At 47.0% G+C, this 22,812-nt stretch overlaps 1 protein-coding gene across 2 annotated transcripts in view; it reads right to left on the bottom strand.

The window, feature by feature from the left end:
• The window catches only part of GLB1L2 (galactosidase beta 1 like 2), a 1,021,913-nt gene that overhangs the window by 882,231 nt on the left and 116,870 nt on the right, over positions 1-22,812 (bottom strand). For both annotated transcript variants that reach the window (XM_085647243.1, XM_085647244.1), the window contains exon 2: positions 9,483-9,671. In XM_085647243.1, coding sequence (XP_085503369.1) covers positions 9,483-9,671 — 189 coding nt within the window. The remainder of the gene's footprint in view (positions 1-9,482; positions 9,672-22,812) is intronic.

The raw sequence follows: 22,812 nt of genomic DNA, 5'->3' as shown, positions 1-22,812 counted from the left end.
AGGTCTGGGTTTGCCTTAGAATATAGAGAAACGTTCAAATGCAAATGAAATGGAATGGTTTAGAATATAATGTCAAATTGAAAACTGGGTTGTAATAAGAGAGAAATGATATAAAGCATTTCAGTAAACCTTACACTTAATCAGTGTAGTGTCCTTTTTGAGTGGTGCTGCGCAAGATTGCGAGCTGAGTAGGATGCAGGCATGAAAAGCCAAGCGGAGATGTGAGCCTGTTGACCTGAGCCAAGCTACCCCTAGGACGTAGGTCTAACAAGTTAGAGACTGAGAGGCAGCCATAAACAATTTAAATGAAGAGATGTAAATATTTATTTGGTTCACCGAAGTGGTAAAACGCACACAGCCTATTCAATGGTCTGCACCTATTCCATTGTGCGGCCTGTTTTGAAAACATTAGCATTTTCTGGAAGCACATATTCTGCCCTAGAAGCAAGAATTTTATGAGTTTTAGGACTCCAGAATGGCAGCCGTGCCTGTAGTAAACAACACTGGAAGAGCCGATAAATCTCACACATGACAGATTTGGCCTGTGCCAATTCATTTTTGGAATGGTATTTCTTTTGTTTAGTTTTAACACGCAGTGACCATCTTGGAATGACTCAAAATCCACATAGATTGCCGCCTGCCGACTACCACAGTGGACAGCTTTGATCAGGAGGGGGATGGGGTCAAGTGGGCCATGAGGGTTGCTAGTAAATTATAAAGGGCGTGGAGGCCCAAAAAGAAGGGAAAGGGGCAGGGAGAGACACAGAGGGAGAGAAAACAGTCCCTCATGGACTTGAAGGCCAGATTATGATGTCACCAGATGAAAGATACAACTCATCCAAAAAAACACATTGAGATGGAAAAGCTGCTTGCGCAGGACAAATTCAATAATGGAGAGGGAAGCAATGACTCAGTAGTAGGGAACTCAAATACACAAGAAAGCCATCAAATCATAAACAAGCCCTGGCATAGCCAATAGGTCTTGCCTTTCGGACCTTATAAGTGTTTAGCCATGCAACAGTTGATGTTGTTGCACCAAGGATATTGTGCTGCACAACTAAATACTTGTAAGGTCCCAAAAGTGAGACCTATTGGCTATGGCAATGCTTGTTTTAGGTCTGGAGCTAGTTACATTTACTCAAATTGTATGTATAATATAATAACTTATAGATGCGTTAAGCCAGCCCTATTCATTGATTGGTCTGTTATTATGTTTATCACATTTTCATCCACCCACTACAGCATTCAGCAGCAGATCAGCCCTTTTAATTCATTGGCTAACTTCACTATGAGTGACAACATTTTCTATTTGACGTGAAGCGCATTCGCAAACTACTATGGCAATCTGTGATTTTTTAAAACAAACAAAATAAATTTTCAATGTTTGAATGATATGTATTTTCTATCGCTTCCAAGTGATTTTTCCCATCCCTTTGAACTGAAAATGAATACCTTCAGACAGCACCCTCCAGAAGGAGCCCGATGTGGTCAAAGTTATATTTACGTATAAAAATGTAAAACAATTGCGGCATCCTCACTGATAACTCTTCATTTTGAACACAGTCAGTAAATGTTTAGCATGTAAACTTTTCTGTGTGATCCTAATAGACATCTTCGACCAAGAACTCCACCAGATGCCATTAAGCAGAGAGCCAGCCCTAACTAACTCTATCAGTCTCCCAGAGACCAGTGGGCACTGACAGACATCAAGAGGCACCTGGAGGCACACATGAACAACTCTGCATTACAAGACATTCAGAAGCCTTCAGACACCCAATGAACACCATTCAATACACAAAGATGTACAGACACCATAGGTCCTACAGCCATCATCAGTATCAGTCTAGGATTTGTTATTTACAGTGCTTAGGAACACTGAAAACGAAGCCATTAAGCACTAAATAAAACAATCTATTTTTCTTATATTACTGTGGTCACTCACTAGCAAGATACTTAGAGGCCAACAGACACTTTCAGACACTCAGAAAGAAGTCACTGTTATCAGAAAGCCAGAGGCCAGTCAACATCCAATGGATACAAATAGACAGGTAAAAACCTACAAGCACTATTAGACATCGAGAAAACCACAGTCACTACCAGATGACAGCCGTCATGATCAGACACCCAGAAGCCAGTGGGCAATAGCAGACATCAAGAAAGCAACACAACCCAGAAACCAAAGACCTACATAATCTCTCAGTCATTCAGTAATATAGGAATATTACTAGACCCCGCAGACACAATCAGACACCTGTAAGGCAATGGGCAGAAGTATACACTGGATTACTAACAGATTATCACACACCCAGAGATCATCAGGCACCATGAATTGCACCTACATCGTTGGACCTTGTCAGGCACTCCTATAATACAAAACACTCAGGTCCCCAGAGACCAACAATTACTCACCACATGGCCAATGACATTCTTAGAGACACCAAGATACAAAAAGAGAACAATAGAGAACCAAGAACTACAGACATTCCCACCAAACAGCCAATGGATACCAGTAGAAACTTAAGAACTAACATTACACTATCAGTGTTGACAGGCACTATCAGATACAAATGTTTACACCTATCCAGAGACCAGTGTGCTTTTCCATATACAAGGTGGCTAATTAACACTAGCAAATAGTCAAAGATCATTGGACACTATTGGATACCGTAAACAAACACAAAAGACACCTGGAGACCAATGACACTTTCAGGAAGACATATTATGTTGGAAACTACAGACATAACCAAAGATCGGAGGCAGATACCCAGAGATCAGAAGGCGCTCCCAAAAGCTACGGAGCAACTGATATATTTAGACATTCAGAAGCTACTGCATAATATGAGAGAAATAATGGACGGTGAACACTATGAGGTGCCCTCTAAATCAATACATACTAACAGATACCCAGAGAACTAGAAACACTATGAGACACAACAGGCCTATAATAAATGCTAAATAGCTTATGACACCATAAGACACCCAGAAACGGGTAGACTACCAAACAACCAAGCATGTATCACGGGTATCCGACACACACAGACCGACTTATCAATGGACACCCAAAGACCAATTATCATACACAACCAAAAGACACTATAAAGTACCCAGGAGTCACCTGCCAGTGTCAGACTCTCACAGGTCAAACCCCTCAGTACATTAACAGACAACTACATACCAATAAAGGTATCCAAACACAAAAATACTGACGCACTCTCTAACTTCCAGAGGCCAACAGACACTGTTAGACACAACGGCGCTCAGAGACCAATAGACATTATAAGACTTAACCAAAAGACAAATATCCAGAGGTATGCTACCAGTATCTGACATTACCAGACATCCAAGGCCCTTTGTACATTGCCAGACACCCACATACCACCATAAATGTTTAAATACAAAAAAAATCAACAACCTTTCTGACAACAGTCACTATTACACACAAAAATACCAATACACAGCTTCGGGCCTCGCAGACCAACAGGCACAATCAAACTCGCAGGGTGCAGCAGACCCTACCATACACACTCCTACCAACGCTGCCAGACACTCATAGGCCTAAAGCTGATTTATGACATTTAGAGACCAAAGAATACACACAGACATGCAAATACCAATAGACATTATCAGACATCTGAAACCTGCATATGTTATCAGACTTCTGATGCACTGTGTTAATTTTCAGATGCACAGGAACAAACAGATACAATCAGACCTAAAGGCAATTGATCCTACCTGCTACACCCCAGCCAAAACATACTATCAATGACCCATAGACACTGCCAAACTCGTACACACAATATCAAGACACCAGTGGACGGTGCCTGGAAACCAAAGGACTACAGATACTATTAGATGTCCATGAGTCGAGATATAGTAACAGTAACCTATGGACACTACCAAGCAACAAGGCATAATAACAGACCCCCAGAGACCAGTAGACACTATCAGACGCCCAGGATCCAACGGACTGCCAGACACAAAGATATCAATGGATGGTGTCTGGCACACAGAGACCTACAGATCCATGAGCCCTCCATGTGGGGATTGGATGGGTACTTATCACAGATCTGCAGTCACTACGTACACACAAATGCTAGTGGTCAGTGGTAGTCACCCATGAGGTACAAAGAGTGTCACACTCTGAGAAACGGCCACAGACCAAAGGGTGCAATCAGACACCCAGAGACCGATGAACAATATCAGACTCAAGTAGTCTCGAAGACACGGACGAACAAACAACCTCAGGCTTGGGAACAAAGTCGACACACTGCATGTGCCGGCCCGGAGTAACCTCCAGAGAGATATAAAGTGAAACTGTCAGGGCGAAAATCAATGAATGAAAAACAACCAAGGACAGCAGTATAGAGTGGAAGGGAGAGACGGAGAAAACGGCGGAGACAAACATTTAGGGAGTGGTATGCAAAGAAAGAGTGAGAGAGGCCTGATATACACGTAAATAAAGAAAAGGGACGAGAACAAGCAAAGGAAAGAATTGAAAACAGTGAATAAAGTTTAATTTCAGTTTTACCTAGCGACAGTTTGTTGCCACAAAGTGTTGGCTCCACGGCACTGTAAATAGTAAGTGTAACTACTTGCCGTTTCTGTTGATAATTCATCAACCTCGGAAGTATAAAAATCTGGACCACCCCTGTCCGCTGCTGGAATCGGCGACCTGCAGTTAACAATCAGAGCTCTGCAGTACGTGCCCTGGCTGGCTTTACTATCTTATCAATCCGGGAAATGCAATTGAGAACAAGCATTGGCCACGCGACCATGAAAGCGACGAGGCCGTGAAAGTGATCGCGCTAAGAAGCAGCAGCTGTTTTCAAGCACACTCGTGCTTGTGGTGGCATCCGCCTTGCGGGAGCGAGCAACAGCCAATTAGCAAGCGTGCTGCTGCTCGCTCCCGCAAGGTGGATCACGCCACAAGCACGAGTATGTGCTTCCAAAAATAGCAGAGCAACAGCTAAAGGTCCTCCTATGCAGCGCATGCGCGCTGCGTAGGCGAGACCTACAAATGGGTCTTGAGGAAATATTACTGCTAGGAAAGCAGTTGGGAATAATTAAAAGGCACAATTAGAAAAAAGTATTACAAAAAAACAAAGTGTAGCTGTGAACCCATACTCCCAATAAGGCCATTGGAACAGGTGGGTACTGAGATAGGGTAAAGAATGGGTAAAGCAGGACATTTGGACTATCAAGCATATTTGGGATAAGACATGACGTAAGTAAAGCAACAGTTTCTCCACAGTCCAGAAGACTACTCCATCCATTGCTTAAGAGGTGAAGTAAAAACCTAGGGGATGATGGGTTCCAGCAGGAAAGACAGGCTTCAATAATGCCGGGGAAGACAGATAAGTAGGCAAACTAAAGCAATGACGCCTTTCAAGAAAAGATGAATAAAATACAGAAACATGGCAGATTTGCCAGACCTCCCTCTATATCTGCATTCATGTATTAGTGTTATTAATTTAAAGTCCAAATGCAAACTTCTCTCATTCAGATATTATCCTTTAATGGTATCACTGTTGTCTTTCACCTAAGCATGATGCACGTCAACTACCACATCCTGGGCACGGCCAAGGTGCAAGAATGATGAAAGCCCCAAATGACATTTTTACGGGGATTATAGGATCAGCGCAAGAGCCCTGTATGAGAATTGACCAAGCACCAGTCACCTTTCCTTCGGTTGTTCACCAATTGTTCACCAACTAGGAGTTGTTCTTCGGGTGATTTAATACCACGTCAAAACCTCAGGATAAACATAAGTAACAAAATATGATTAGATAATGTTTAATTTGAAGACCTTCTTCCAGGGCATGGAGAGAATTTGGCTAAAGAAAACTTGCTTCCTTTTGAAAAACAGTAACCTTTCATGAACTTTCTCCACTGCTGGAAACATAAATGACTAACAATCATAATTTGCTGACAAAAGTAACCACTTTTCTTGATAAATTACAAGATTCCAGGCAGTTATGTTACTCCTGCTAACCCTGGAACTCAGGCGAGGCCATGACGTGTTTGTGTCCCAAGAAACATCTTATAGTTCTGTCTCTGGCTGGGAGCTTTTTAATATACTGCTTACCTGCAGTTCTTGCCAACCTATTTTGGATTGTTTATTTTGCTTCAGTTTAGGGGGTCTTCTAAAACCAGGACTCAGTTTATGCTTTAATTTGTTTCATTGCATTTCCAACTCCAGTATTGGCCAAGCCTGCAGCTTAATTCCCCACAACGGGGCCACGTACACTTGGGAAAAGAAAACTGAACTACTTAATATGCATTACCATTTCAGAACAATGAACGCGTGTTGTAGGTGTTGCCATGGCCGTGTCAAGGATGCATTAAAAAAAAAACCTTTCCGTGCTTCCCCACACACCATTCATATATGCCAGGGGTTCTTGGGTGGTATCAGCAAGGTCTAACCTTGGGCACAAGTTTTTTAAGTCTCCTTCCACACCCTACTGGTGAAGCTATTCCAGAGAAACCCCATTCCTAAGACATTTCAGATATTGAGATTATGCAGTTAATTAATAGTTAAATACATACTTGCATTTAGAGATTTATCAAATGCTATGAGCAGGTCAGTACTTAATATGGATTAAAATGTATGAAATACAAATTCATTAAATGAACTAATCTAACTTTACAAAGAAAGTTTGGGACTGGAGTACAAATGTTGCCCCTTTAGCAATGTTTCTTCTATAACATGCATCTAACTGGGATGACAGCAAGCAGTTAACACTTAAACTTTGTGGCATCAGTGTTACTCAGTCATTATTAATGTTAAGTGTTCTTTTAAAGTGCTTGAATACCAAAAAAATACATCTTTGCGCTAGCCGAGTTGCCACAACCATGGAACCCATAGGGTAATTTAGCAAGAAGAAAAAAATCCATGTCTTCAATGACTTTCTTAAGGCCAGAAAATTAGGCATGGTTCTGATGTGCAAGGGAAGGGAATTCCAGGCTTTCGACACACCAAGCACGAAGCCTCTGTCGCCCCAATTTGTACGTTTAAATCTAGGGATTACCCCCAATTTTGAATGATGCTGATCGTAGTGACCTCCCTGGTGTGTACCAGGAGAAGCTTTTGCTCAAAAAGACCGGTCCCTGATCGTGAAGTGCTTTGTACACTGCGCATAGCGCTTTAAATGTAATCCTCTGCTTAATGGGTAAAATGGTAACCCCAGAGTACACAGAAACATTCTTTGCTCAAGATTTGCAAGCCACACAAGAACCTTATATGATCTATTTATGAAGAGCATAAGATCCTTGATTGAGTGATGAGCAAAAGCAAATCTTGGTCACACCTTGTGCTGTAAAAGTACTAGAAACTATTGACAATTGTTCTTTGGTTAGGTATGAAATGGGCAGTTTAATTAGCTTTATTTAGTGTTCCCTCTTAAGCATGGGTTGCCAATAAAACTACTTAGTAATAACTCTTCAATCCCACGGATCACTGCAACATGCCCTATTCTGGACCGCTCATCTGCATTTGACACCATCGAAACTCAGCTCTTCTGGACAGGTTGGCTGTTAGAACCACATTTATTGGCACTGCATTGTTATGGATCACATCCTTCCTTCAAAACCTTGCGCACAATGTTGAAATGGGTGCTTTTCTTTCAGAATCTCCAGACACCACGTGTGGAGACCCCCGAGGCTTGGATTTCTACACATACATATCTCTGAGTATCATCATGTCTAGAGCTTTATCAGTCTAGACAGCCTCCAGATTGTTACCAAATATATATTGGTATAACCCATTTTTATCCAAAGCAGAAATGTAACTTTGGGGCTCTCCCTAATGTATGTCAGTGCCTCCCCTTCATTTATAACTGAATGCAGAAAAACTGGTTTTGCCTACCAGGCAAACAAACATTGGAAATGCCAATAAGTCTGGCTTATGGATGTGCTGTCAAGCTAGACTAAAAAATCTATGTTAGGTTAATGACTGCGCTCCTCCCATCTATGCTGCTGCCAGAGAAAAACACCTTAAATTATTTTGTTGTCTAAGACACTTTAATAGCATTACAATGCCATATGTGTGCTCCTGTACGTTCAACCGTAGGTAGCTGGATAAATAAACAAAATGATCAAAGTTGTGTGAAGGCCAAGCAGTGTTTTTGTGGAAGAACACAACTTTTGCCCAATCAAAACAAACTCCTGCTCCCATCATATAGGGGAGCCAAAGCCCCCCCTCTAGTGGTGCTCACTTAATTGTCAGGTGACAGCTGTGCTGCAGTGGTTAATTTGTAAAAGAAATAAGCGCTGGGGCTCTTGTCAGGAGGCAGCTTGCACCAGCCCATTTCTCCTGTTATCACCTCCTAAAACAGAGCCAACTATTAACCATAAAAGTGGGAAGAGGGTGAGGCGTAATGGCTACTACTGCCTACTTCAGAGATGGGAAACCAGGTTCGAGTCTCGGCGTTGGCTCAACATCCTGTGATTCTGGGCAAATCACTGAATCTACCCGTGCCTACCATAAACGAATGTGTCCTTAACTGGTGCTCAAGAGCTGGTGTTGATGATTAAGTGCCAGTGCTGAGCACCAGAAACCACCGGCTCAAATTAAGCACTACTGTGCTGCCAAGCCCGACCATAAAATCCCAAAATCTGCTAATGGTTCCTGCCAACCCGAACTGGAGAAGGATTCAGACAAGCAAGGAATTACACGGGACAAAATGGATATTCCTAAATTACGAAACTGGCATTGCTAATACCGAAAGGGTCGGGTTTCTTCTCCAGCTAAACCTGCTGGGCGAAAATACAATCGGACATGACAACAAAGGGCTGCATCGGATGCTGGGTTTGATTATGGAGTTTGGAGTCTGGCTAGCTTGGCAGAGCAGAGATGAATTCACAGTCGGACACACTTCGGGACCTGGAAATATTAAATATACAACTACGAAACAGAATTTGTATTGTCAGGAGCTCATCCATGCCAACAGATGTGATTAAGGAGGGAGACAGCCAATTTTTTGCACCACAAATTGCTTCTGCTGCAATATAAGTCAACAAGCATTGGCCGCGGGGCCGTAAAAGTAACGGCCGCGCGGCCGTGAAAGCGAAAGTAATCGCGATCGCCATCACAGCAAAAGTGATCGCGATCCGCGGACGGGACGCGCTGTGTGTCAAGCACGCGAGTGGTGCGGGCGCAGCAGTGATTGGCGGCTGCGCGCGTGCACGCTCGCGTGAACGCATGCGCTAGGACAGCGAGGTCTGGTAGGTAGCACTTTGGAAACCCGTATACTAAATGTCGAGGAACAGCTCGACCTAAAAAGAGGCAGACACAACGCTCTCTCTAAGTCCATATTGAAAATAAAAGGTCTGTTCCCAAGCAATCTGCTGAGCCGTTCTGTAAGGGAGACCTAAGCAGCCTAGGATGATGATGTTCATGTCCAAACAATATAACTTAAAATTATCTAACCAATATACTTTTAGCCAAACCTTGGGTCATTGGCGCAATGGAGCTCAGAACTTACGTAGTGAGTGTGTTTAAGCCACAGGCCTTCATCTTCAGCATCCGGTCTTTCCAATATTCGCGAGGCACTCTGAAGTAATGTAGGGAGCCTCCCAATATTTGAAAGGGCACTCCTTCCAGAAGAAACAATGACCCACCAGTCTGCAGTCCCGAATGCCGGCTCCACATTTTGAAAGGGAGAAGGTCCAACCTTCAATCAGAGAGAACAAGTGTGATTAGAGTCTTAGCTTCTTAACTACATCATGCATATGACTAGTGATGTCGTAACATAGCTGGAAAAAAGTTGACCAAAAGCCTTTTGAATTAAAGGTATAAATACATCAAATTAATTGGCATGGAGGATGACACTGGATGCAGGTTATTGCTGCCGGCAGCCAGCTGCTTCTGAAACTAGAGCCTCACAATCAATCTCTTTGGAGAGGCGGCGATGGGATGAAACTCATATGTTAACTTTCAGGGTTTGTATGTCTCCATTCTGTGTCCACTGACATTTGTGACTTGCTTCATACTTTCCTGAAAGGGACGTCACCAATATTAACCTGAAACTGGAAAAATCAATTTGCATTGTTTTCCAAAGAAAATATGCATAATAACTACAAAACAAACACTAATCTAATACTTTCAGAGTAATATCTAGTGACATCACACAATGAATAGAGACAAGAACCCTAAAGGCAGCAAAATCCAAATATTGCTAAGATAAGATGTTTTGATGCTTAGGCATTAGTTTACACTCCTAACTTGATATCTAGTGAATCACGTGGTCCAGTCCAGTTATAATTGTCAACAGGTCCTTTAAGAGGTCGTGCACCTCCATTACTGTGACCACATCTAAGGCTAAACTACTTTAACTTTTCACACTTTCAACAGGACAAGGGCAATGTAGGGAAAATGTACATTATGGTTCAGGTTTCTATGTACGTCTGACTAGACTCAGCTTTCTCTATCTGCAAGAACGCATGTCAGAAAAAAAACAGTATACAGGGAAGGGCTTGGGTGAACCCCTACGTGATGAGTATTTTTACGCCAGCTAACTATTTGATTGGTCAACAGTTGTGTTACTCCACCTCTAGAGTACTTCCATTGCAAGGCATGCATGATGAAGTGTTGATTCAGAGCAAAGAGTTGTGTGGTTATCATAAAAGTTCTGGCTCGATCTCAGAAATAACTACTTCTGCTACTGCCTCGGCTGACAGCTTCCTGTGTCACTGAACCACATTTTCTTGATGGGTGTCAGTAGCAGCGGAATTGGTGTGCAGCTGAAAGTGGAGCAAAGGTGTATCATGATGTGTGTGAACAGCAGGGCCAGTGTTTAGCACCACCGCCATGTATTCTCTCGAAAGTCCCTCCCAGTGAAAGGCATATGGTTGTGCCACTGGAACACTCTAAAAAGAGGATTTCTGGTCGATCCAAGCAGCCATTCTTAATTTCAGCAACAGAGGGTGGAAAGAACAGAAACTAAGTAAAAGAAACAGGGAAGGCCTTCCATGCAGGGTGTCTAAGAGGCAGAGAGGAGCTGCTTGGGCATTATTCTGATCATGCTGTTATTCTGTTTTTCAGTGCGAGACCATTCCCCACAGATCGATTTTCCAGTATCTACTTTGACATCTATGGAATTTATGTTTTTCATTTAGTGTATTCAAACTCAAACCATGGAGATCTTGAATCATTTGTCCCAAAATCTTTATTCACATTTTGCAAGTGTTTTGGTACATACAAACCCTCATAGTGTGAGGGGGGCTGGGCATCCAGTATGGGTGTTCCACCCCCACCGAAGTGCAGGGGAGGGGGTGGCCCACGGTGGAGGTAAAGGGGGGAGCAACACACAAGCACAAATATACGTCCACTCACACAACCGTTATTAACCTTCCGTTGGAGCACAGGGCAGGTGGGGGGGGGGGGGGGGGAAGAAGGGCTCTCTCAACAGTGCTATATTCTCTAACCATCTAACCTTCGCACGTCTGTCACATAACTTACCCTTCCAGTCATTAAAGTAATTCGGCCGTCACTAAAGGTGAGGGTGTCGTGGGAGATCTTGAATCATTAGGTTTACAATTCTTTAGCTCTTTTTTTGATCTGTACATTTTTTATCTGCAACCAGTTGCATAACCTATTGTTTAAGCATACCAAAATAAAGGATTCTTCTCAGTGCACAAAGGAAGTCTAAACGTATTCTGGAGCTACTTAATGCTCTCAATAGTAGTTTTGAGGAGGGGAACGTGGCTAAGCCGCCGACCAACAGGGCAGCGTGGCTATGAAGCTCCTGAGCCGATGCGCACATCCTGACGGTTTATGCGCCCTTGTCCCTTCTCTAGAGTTGGTGGGCGCTAGGCCCACATCTGGACAAATGAGGGACACAGACACATTGTATAATGGTGCAGTAACTGGCCAGAGCACGTGCGCTCGCCCCTTTTATTGACAGGGTCACCTGACTGGTGACGCCTGTGGTGGGTGGGTGGGTGTAAAGTGTGATTGAGGCACAGCGTTAAACACTAGAACGTGTCCAGCAGGACGGATGACACTCAAATCTACCTCAAGGTGTCTTCTGCACATGATCTCTCACTACTCAACTCTACTCTCAACTCCATTTACAACTGGATATTAGGTCACCAACTCATTCTAAATCCTGCCAAAACTGAATTCCGCCTCCTTTCTACCTCTCTCTCACCTCCTCCCGTTCAACCGTGGATGGATCAGCTTAACTTTCTAAACAGCAAACCCATCATTGTCGACAGCGCTAAATCCCTAGGTGTCATTCTCGACAGAAGACTCAACCTAATCTCCCACAACAACTCTATTGCCAAGAACGCACGATACCAGTTGCGCCTCCTGTGGGGGATCCGTTGGTACTTCCAGGAGAAAGACTTAAAAACCTTGGTACAATCGCTGGTTCTCTCAAGACTGGATAATTGTAATTCTCTCCTGACGGGCCTACCTAAATCCCACCTCTCCCCTCTCAAATCCATCCTCCATTCAGCAGCTCGCTTCATTTCAGGGTCTAAACAAAGCGACCACACCAACCCTATCCTGTACGCTCTTCGATGGCTTCCGATTGAGGCAAGATCCATTTACAAAACTGCCTGCATCACGCATAAAGCCTTACACACGTCCTCCCCTTGTTACCTGGCAAACAAACTGAAATTGTCCGGAGGCTCTCGACCCTCTCGGAATGCGGAAAAGCTTCTGCTTGAGCCCCCCCATCTTCAAAAGGAAAAGATCGATGGCACAATCCTTCTCAGGCAATGCGGTGAGAATCTGGAACTCACTTCCCCCATTGCTCTGTGCCACCTCCTCTACCCGGATCTTCAAAGCTGATCTCAAATCTCTCCTCTTCTAAAGACACTTTGAGAACTAATACTTTCATTCTCAGGCCCCTCTTGGAAGTTCGTTCCTCATTGTAAAAATGTTTCCTGTACATTCCTCTCTCCTGCGTGCTTTATCGGAATTTCTGTCTATGTAACCTTCATTTTTAGTCTCCTGTTTTTCTTTGTAATGTTTTATTGTGTTCCACTGTTCCTTTTTAACGTAACTGGCTCTATTGTACAGCACTACTGTTTTTCTTTGCAATGTTTTATTGTGTTCCACGGTTCTTTTGTAATGTAACTGGCTCTATTGTACAGCGCTCTGACACCTTCGGGTAATGTCCGCGCTTTATAAAAATGCACAAATAAATAAACACTACACCTTCGTCATGTCACGAGTGGGCCCTGAAAGACTATCCCTCCCCCCCTCCCCCTCAGTGTTTCGGGAGCTGTGGCGACCGCCGGCGCCAGAGCACAACCACCGCAGCCCGCCTGGCCGATACGCACTGTTACTTCTAAGAGGTGTTTGAGGCCTGGCCTGCCTCGTAGGCCCCGAGGAAAAGGGGCTGCGGGCAAGCCTGAGACCGGGGTAGCAAAGTCCCTGCTGGGCCCTACTCTCCCCCTCATCGCCGCCGGCTGCTTGGAGACAGCCTGATTCCTGCCGGCCCACATTCCGCTGTTGCAGCTTGGGCAGGCACGTATGGCTGATGAAACACCTTCACTTCAAGATACTGGCCAGCCCTACCTCCACCCTCCCAGGAACCCTCATCTACCGACCCCCTGGACCCCGCGGACTTTTCGCCAACTCCATCACGGACATCATCACCCCGCATGCCATCATGTCCACCAACTACACCCTACTGGGAGACCTCAACTTCCACCTCGACAACCAACTGGACCCCAGCACCACATCCCTCCTGGACAACCTCCACAACATTGGACTCCACCGGATCGTGACCGAACCCACGCACTCAGCAGGACACACCCTCGACCCCCTCTTCACAACAGGAAACTCCATCACCTTCAGCCACACCACCAAACTCCCATGGACTGACCATCGATGCGTCCACTTCACCTTCAGAACACCCACCATCCACAGACACCAGCACCTGCTCCCACGAAGAAACTGGACCAGAATCACCGAAGACCAACTAACTTCATCACTCAGCAACTCCACCCCAACCATCGCGGAAAACGACGACGCCAACACCGCAGCCCGAAACCTGCAAAGATGGCTCTCCGAGAGCGCCAACACCATAGCCCCCCTCAAGAAAAACAACAACACCCACGCCAAGAAAGCTAGATGGTTCACCACTGAACTTCGAGAGTCCAGACGCACTTGCCGCCACCTCGAAAAGGCCTGGAGGAACACCAAATCCACAGAAGCCCACAACAACTTCAGAGCCGCCACCAACGCTCACCACCAACTCATCAGAAAAACGAGGAAAAAAGCGATTGAATACAGAATCTCCACTCATGCACACAACAGCAAAGAACTCTTCAATATCATCAAGGAGTTCGCCCTACCCACTAGCGAGTCCACCGACATCCGTCCCTCACAAGACCTCTGCGACAAACTCAGCACCTTTTTCCACCACAAAATCAAGAGCATCTACAACAACTTTGACGAAGACAACCAACACACTGAACCCTCACCAACCACCCCCGACACCCTGAAGCCAGCGATCGACAACTGGACAGCCCTCACCACCGAAGACACACTGACGACGATGAAGTCAATCCACTCCGGGGCCCGCACGGACCCCTGCCCCCACCACATTTTCAACAGAGCCGCCGACACCATCGCACCCATGCTCTGCCACACCATCAACCACGCCCTGGCAACCGCCTCATTCCCTGACGACTGGAAACACGCTGAGATCAACCCCCTCCTGAAGAAACCCTCGGCGGACCACACCGACCTCAAAAACTACAGACCCATCTCCCTGCTCCCGTTCCCAGCGAAAGTCATCGAGAAAGCCATCAACAGCCAACTCACCACATTAATCGAAGAGCACAACACCCTCGACTCCTCCCAATCCGGCTTCAGAAAAAACCACAGTACGGAAACCGCCCTCCTCGCCGCAACAGACGACATCCGTACCTTACTGGACAAAGGAGAAACAATAGCCCTCATCATCCTCGACCTCTCAGCGGCGTTCAACACAGTCTCTCACCGCACCCTAATACACAGACTCCACGATGCAGGGACCCAAGACAATGCCCTCGACTGGATCCGCTCCTTCTTCTCCGGCAGAACACAGCGGGTCAGACTCCCCCCTTTCCTCTCAGACCCTACACCTACCACCTGCGGAGTCCCCCAGGGGTCCTCCCTCGGCCCTACGCTCTTTAACATCTACATGGCTCCGCTCGCCCCCATCGTCAACCTACGGAATCAACATTGTGTCATACGCAGAGGACACCCAACTCATCCTCTACCTATCCAACGAACCCAACACCGCCAGATACATCTTTAGAGAAGGCATGGAAGCCGTCGCCAAATGGATGAAAAACAGCTGCCTACAACTAAACACCAACAAAACGGAAGTACTCATCATGGGCCCAAACCCAGACGCCTGGAATGACACCTGGTGGCCCCCCGCCCTCGGAAACCCGCCTACCCCCACGGACTACGCACGCAACCTGGGAATCATCCTGGACTCAGAGCTCAAAATGGACCGCCAGATCAACTCCGTCTCGTCCTCCTTCTTCCACACCCTCCGCCTCCTACGTAAGAACTTCAAATGGATCCCCCTCGAACACAGAAAACCGTCACTCACGCCCTGGTCACCAGCAGGCTCGACTACGGCAATGCACTCTATGCCTGAATAAACAAAAACCTCACCCGCAAGCTACAGAACATCCAAAACGCCGCCGCAAGACTGGTCCTCAACCTGCCAAGACACTGCCACATCTTCCAGCACCTGCGAACACTCCACTGGCTCCCCATCGAAGCTAGAGTCACCTTCAAGATGCTAACCCATGCTCACAAGGCTCTCCACGACACCGGACCAGCATACCTGAACAGCCGACTCAAATTCCACACACCCAAAAGGACCCTACGATCAGCCCAGCTCTCCTACGCAGTGGTCCCCCGCACCAGAAAGACCAGATCGTGAGGCCGCTCATTCTCCTTCCTCGCAGCCAGAGCCTGGAACGACCTTCCGCTCCACCTCAGACAGATAACATCGCTCCCCGTCTTCGCAAGCAACCTCAAAACCTGGCTCTTTGACAGACCCCCTCCTTGATGGACTGGAACCTGCGAACACCCCCCCACACCCCCAGCACCCTGAGACCCTTACGGGTAAGTAGTCGCGCTTAACAAACACCTGATTTGATTTGATTTGATTTGGCTGCAGCGTCTAGGTGACGGCAGGAGATTCGGCCGGTGGGACCTGGGCCACCACTTCTTGAAACTCCGGACCAGCGGCGGCACTCCACTTCACACCTCTGCCCACTGGGGTGCCGGGACAGAGCCAACGGACCAAGAGTCCCCCCCCCACTATATTTACAGGTAGGGTGGAGGCTGGAAACTTGGTTACACCCCCCCCAAACTGACCTCACACTTTCTCTCCCTAGGTGGTGATCCTGCTGAGCTGGTCTTTCCATCTCACTCCTCCCAGCCCTGCATGGAAGCTGGCCCCTCCACCCTCCTGGATTAGTTGGAGCACCCACGTGCAGCAGAGCAGCCCGGCTGTGGCCAGTGGTACCCATCTCATCACCCATTGCTTGGCTGGGGCCTTGATCCATTTCTCCTGCTCATGTGCTGACTACTGCTGGGCGAATCCGGGGCAGCTGTGTGACTATTCTCACTATCTTTGATGCCCGGGCTGTGTTTGAGGTGGTGCCAACTCATGACGCCCTAAGGGGCCTGCGACAACCCCTTCTTGATCGTCTACCTCTGACACCTCCCAGCTGCTGTCTGGGGCAGAGCCTACCCCACACCTGGACCATCGACTTACATATTTGCAACGCACAGCCCTTGACCTTTCCGATCCCGCCTGACCACCTGCAGGTCGCTCCTCGCTGTCTCATAAGGTGCCATCTTATCCTTCATTTACTGAGCGGATTACACCTTCCAGATGTTTCCACTTGGCAAACGTTGATTGCCCTATCCATAGTCACCTCTACTTTTTCGGCCACCTGTGTGCGTTGCTGAATTCACACAACGGGCTGCAGGGACCCCAAACAGTGGACACTAACATTTGAGTCCTCCAAGACCATGGACCATTCTGGGACATCATCTGACACAGAGGAAACCCGTAATCCCATGCGACCCCCAGACTCACAGGATAGACTCTCGGCAATCGTGGCGGAGCTGTGGGCTGGCTTTGGCGCCATGGAAGTCCGCCTTAATGCCCTGATCTCTTGACTTGATCAATGGGATAGCCCATGGAGCAGCATCGCTTGTGTGCAGTGCAGGAGCGCATGACTGTAGTTGAGGACACGCCGCCTGGAAAAAACGGAGCGCCTCCTAAAAGCAGTAGCCATCAAAAACAAGGACTTGGAAGCCCAACCACGAGTAAATAATATACGAATAACGGGCATTCCGTAGACGACGAATATGGGTCCCCGGAGCGGTTTGTTGAATCTCTGCTTAGCTAACTCTTTAGTCCAGAGTCATTCTCGTCCACCTTCATTGTCGAGAGGGAACACAGACCCTCCGGCCTCGTACTGGTGCCCCCCCCACACCCACCTCCCATAGCCCTATAATCGTAGGGCTCCTCAACCATAGGGACCAGGACACTGCACTCTGACTGGCCCATTAAAAAGCCCCTCTGCAAAATCAAAATACCACGGTTTCCATCTACCCCGACTTTACACTTGCTGTCCAAGAAGATAGGCGAAAGCTTAACGATGCTAAAGCACTGCTCCGCAAAAATGGCTTTAAGTACGGTCTGCTATATCTTGCCAGCCTTCGTGTCATGGTGGGCAACAAAGCCAAATTCTTTGACACTCCGGTTGATATCATATCCTTTTGCAGACAGCAGAGACCCAGCGGACCATCGCAGTCCTACGTCGCTCACAAGCGCCCCTCCCCTTAAACTGAACATACCTTCAAGTGCAGACCTGTTTAACCCAGATTGAAATTCAGTACCTCCGTGCTGGCCATGCCTGGAAACCCCCTTTTTTTCTCTTTTACGGATTCTGTGTCCCCCTAAGACACTTTTTTGTCTGCATAGCCTCCCCATATTTGAAGTTATGTCACATGTTTCCTCGCCCCCCAGGAGTACTCCATGTACCATGTTGGATTCTATGTTTATATCACTGTTCTACTTGGAATTCACTGATGACTTTTGGCTCGGTGTGGGTGGGAAGAGGGGGGTATTAGGTTAATTTGAACAGTGTTTTCAGTCTTTTCTCCCTTGTTTTCCTTCTATTGCTCTTATTAGGCCAGAAATCACGTCGGGATTCCTCTCACCGACTCTGCACCCCCATTAATGCACAGCGACTTGAATGACAGGCTGTAATAAGCAGCATGTTGACCTCACGCTACTCACCTGGAACATACAAAGTCTTAATAACCCTTGTAAGGGTAAGCAGATTTGATCATATCGGAATCACCACTCCATAATGGTGGCCTTTCTACAGGAAACACAGATCCCCCCCAACCCTTGCCCGCTTGTGCTACCTCTTGGGGGACCCAGAGATACTTTTCGAATTACAGCTCCTACTCCTGCAGCATCTGCATACTGATTCATAAAAACTTCCCCTTTCACCATCACACTATTGTCACAGACATGCAAGGTCGCTATGTCTTAGTCACAGGCACTCTACTAGGGAGGAGGGTCCTGCTCCTCAACTTATAGGCTACTGATGTCGACAACCCCGCCTTCTTTCAAGACCTATCTGCCTTCCTAAGCCATTTGAAACTGACAAGTTTATAGTGGGAGGGGACCTAAACCTCGCACGCTCCCCCTAATTAGACACCACCAGCAACTGCCCAAGTGGCAAGCCCAGTGCATTGCGAGCCATTTGCGATATAGAGGATGAATATTCTCTTTCAGACGTCTGGCGCACCCCTTATCCTGACATCCCTGGTTATACTTTTTACTCAGCCCCCCACTCGATATGGACTCGGCTGGATTACTGGTTCCTCTCTTGCTATCCCCTGGATGCGAGATATGTCAGATCATGCCCCTATCTGGATGACTCATGATACCCTATGGGGTGGTTGGTAACTCAGATGGTCCTTCCCTTTAACCGCTCTACTCAACACGGTGTTTCACTCAGAGCTGCAAGAGGCGATCATTGACTATTTTAGGCTGAACACAGGCATGGTGGACACCTATGCTGTGTTGTGGGACGCCTTTAAACATATATCCAAGGGGTCTGCATATCGAAGCATGCTTGTAATATTCGGACCCTACGCAGGGATTTGGCCCGGGTGGAGTCTGACATAGTAGCCCTCGATCATCTAAACTTCTCACATCCCAACCCTTACTATCTACCCAAACAAACCCAGTTGTTAACAGACTTCCAAGACTTAGCGAAAAGAGAGTGTGCATATCTCAGTAAATATACAAAGTCTGGCCGCTATGGCGAGGGCGAATGCCCAGGCCGCATGCTGGCTCGACTCCTTTGCCCCTCTTGGGAGCAGGAATGCATCACCAAACTGCATCTCCCATACAGCGCTAAAGTTACAGCAAATGAGGATATCCTACTTGAGCTTATCTTCTATTACAAATCATTATACACTACACGCCTCTTCTCTGATGCTTCACTACCCTTAGCCTACTTTGAAGAAATAGCCATGGTCTGGCTTTCTTCGGGGCAATCCCAATTCCTGGCCAATCCCTTCACTTCAGAGGAGCACGCCTCAGCCATAGATTCCCTGGATGGCTCCAGGGCTCCCGGTCTTGAAGGACTCATGGGCGCTTTCTCAAAAGTGTATAAGGATCTTCTTATACCCGACCTCTTAGAAGTATACGCCGAAGACCTGGATAAGGGTGTCCTCCCCCCTCCATAAGAGAGGCTGCGATCTCTCTTCTACTGAAACCCGACAAAGACCCAACCCTCTGCTCCTCTTACAGGCCCCTATCCCTATTAAATTTCGATAACAAAGACCTTGCCAAGGCAATGGCTAACAGACTTTCACTGCTTTTGGACCAAATAATTTCCCCCATCCAAACCGGATTCCTGCCCCACAGATCCACATGGCTCAACCCATGTGCCGTCTTCTCGGTCCTGAACAGAGTCTCTCCGGAGATACCGGAATCGGTTGCCCTTCTCAATGCAGAGAAGGCTTTTGATTCCTTAGAGTTGCCTTTTTTGCATGCCACTCTGCGAAGGCTGGGCCAACCCACACAATTTATAACCCTGGTCTCTCTCTTATATTCCAACCAACTGCACGCATTCAAGTTAATGGCTCCTTATCCGACCCCTTTTCCAATACACGAGGCACCAGACAGGGGTGCCCTCTCTCACCGCTATTGTTTATCATTGCAATGGAGCCCCTAGTCTGCCATTTACAGGAGAAACACCTACATCGGGACTTCACTTCAAGCCAGACCTGCTACTCATTTTAATGTAAGGGGATGACATCCTACTGTTTGTTAAAAACACTCAGACAACCTAACTCTTCTCATGCGTGAGAAAACTCATTTCGGCACCCTCTCAAGCTTAAACATCAACCGGAAGAAATTGGGGCTATTCCCCCTCACTGCGAGTATCCACTTGCTTGGTGTACTGAAAACATCAAATACTTAGGCATCATCTTACATAGAGCCAAGGAAGAAATCATTTGCCTCAACTCTGGCCCTGTCGTAAGTAAATTGGCAAACCTAATCAAACGCTGGATCCGCCTCCCCCGTCCAGTGTGGGCAGGATCACCATTATAAAAATGGTTGTCCTACACAGTTCCCTTTATCTGTTTAAAAATATTCCTATACCCCTCACTGTCTCTTTTTTACTCATCTGCACGGGTTGCTGATTCTCCTGATTTGAGCCGGCTATAGACCCTGAGTGGCCTGAGATACTCTCATATGAAAGTGAACAGTTCACTGTCCCCGTCTTTTACACGTATTTTCTAGTCGCACAATCACAGTTTGCTCACCATCTGTATCGCCCAACACCAACTTACCATATGAAAAACCCAAGCGTGACCTGACGGACCCTGTCCCACTGACAGCCTTACTACATCAAGGCGGCCTCAAATTCGACCCCCACAGACTTACAGACTCTTTCAAACACTAGCTGGGCCCTCAGGAGTCTCAGCGAGCCACTGGGGCAGTGCCTCATATTCATCAGCACTGCTGCTATTTCCCAATCATAGGCTGCCACTCACCTCAGAAGAATTGGTACAGCGCACTATCGCACATAATCTTAATACGTTTGGTGATTTATGTCCAAACTGTCTTGTATTTTCCCCAACAACAGACCCGAACCTTTCCCCCCACTCATGGATTAATTAATTTTCCGTTGATTACTCAGCACAGTCCTCTTGTGCTTCCCTACTTATCCACTGGTGCCTGCAGACTTCATGTCCCTCACACTTAATTGCAGACTCCGATGGTAAGCACCTAGTCTCTAGACTTTATCGTGCTAGCATGTCTCTTAAACATACTCACAATAGTAAAGTTAGACATATACAGGAGCAGGACCTTGGCCACCCTCTCACCAACTGGTATTGGACACATTGCTGCACACAATTCAAGATTGTATTCCCCAACTACTGACATAAACTGCTCCATTTCCGGTTTCTACATAGAACACACACCACCCCTGCTAGCCTGGCCAAGATGGACCTCTCCAGATCCTCGCAATACCCTAAATGCAAAGCACACAATGTTGATTTTGCACATATGACATGGACCTGCCCTATTCTCGCTACGTATTGGACAGCTATCTTTGGAACCCTGTCGCACATGTTTTTACTTACCCTCACACCCATCCCCCTTATGGCGCTCTTGGGCAACACCTCTTCTATCCCTAAAGAACAAGTTACTTACCTTCGGTAACGATGTATCTGTAGGAAACATTAGTTAGTTAGATTCTTCACCTTAGAATATCCCCAGGCGTCAGGCTGGATCCGGAAAGATTTTTCGTCAGCAATACCCCTTGCGCGTCGCTAGGCGTCGTCTGCGGCTCCGCGTCCGTCGTCGGAGTCGTGTGCCGGAATGACGTCGTCGGAGTACTTAGATGCCGCCCTCGCGCACTGACGTCAGTTCTTGTACATAGCTTTCCGCACCAGGAACGCAGAGCCATGCAAAAGACTGACACTGGTGCCAAAAAATCTAGGGCACTGAAAAGGATAACCTTAACCCTAGATGTCAGTTCGCAGAACGGGGAGGATGGGTGGGTCGGTGAGGAATCAAACTAACTAATGTTTCTTACAGATACATCGTTACCGAAGGTAAGTAACTTGTTCATCTGAAAGAAACACGTTAGTTAGATTCCTCACCTTAGAATAGATACCCCAGCAATACCAACCCCGGAGGTGGGTCTGCGAACCAAGATCACACCAGAAAGTCCAGGAGAACAGAACGCCCAAAGAAGCCGTCTACCCGGACTTGGCTGTCCAGGCAATAGTGCTTGGCAAACGTGTGCAGTGAAGCCCACGTCGCCGCCTTACAGATGTCCCGCAAGGGAACTCCCCGGCTCAGGGCAGTAGTAGCCACTGTGGCCCGGGTGGAATGGGCCCTCAACCCAACAGGAGGGTCCTTTTTTGCCAAGGAGTAACAAAGTTTAATACACAACACGACCCACTGTGATATGGTCCGTTTGTGTACCGCTTTCCCCTTCTTAGCTCCTACGTATCCAACAAAAAGTTGGTCGTCCACCCGGAACTGTTTGGTGCGGTCCAAATAAAAGGACAGCGCCCGTTTTGGGTCCAGACGGTGGAGCCTCTCTTCCTCTTTTGAAGGATGCGGAGGCGGAAAGAAGGTGGGCAACGTGACAGATTGCCCGAGGTGAAAGGGGGTCACCACTTTCGGTAGAAAAGAAGGACGAGGCCTGAGGACAACCTTGTCCGGATGAACAGAAAGAAAGGGAGGCTTAGATGACAGAGCCTGGAGCTCACTCACCCGT

This window comes from Triturus cristatus, chromosome 3_2, assembly GCF_964204655.1.
Source record: "Triturus cristatus chromosome 3_2, aTriCri1.1, whole genome shotgun sequence".
NCBI classification, from domain to species: domain Eukaryota; kingdom Metazoa; phylum Chordata; class Amphibia; order Caudata; family Salamandridae; genus Triturus; species Triturus cristatus.
The sequence above is the reverse complement of the archived record's forward strand: the minus strand, read 5'-3'. Positions and strand labels throughout refer to the sequence as shown.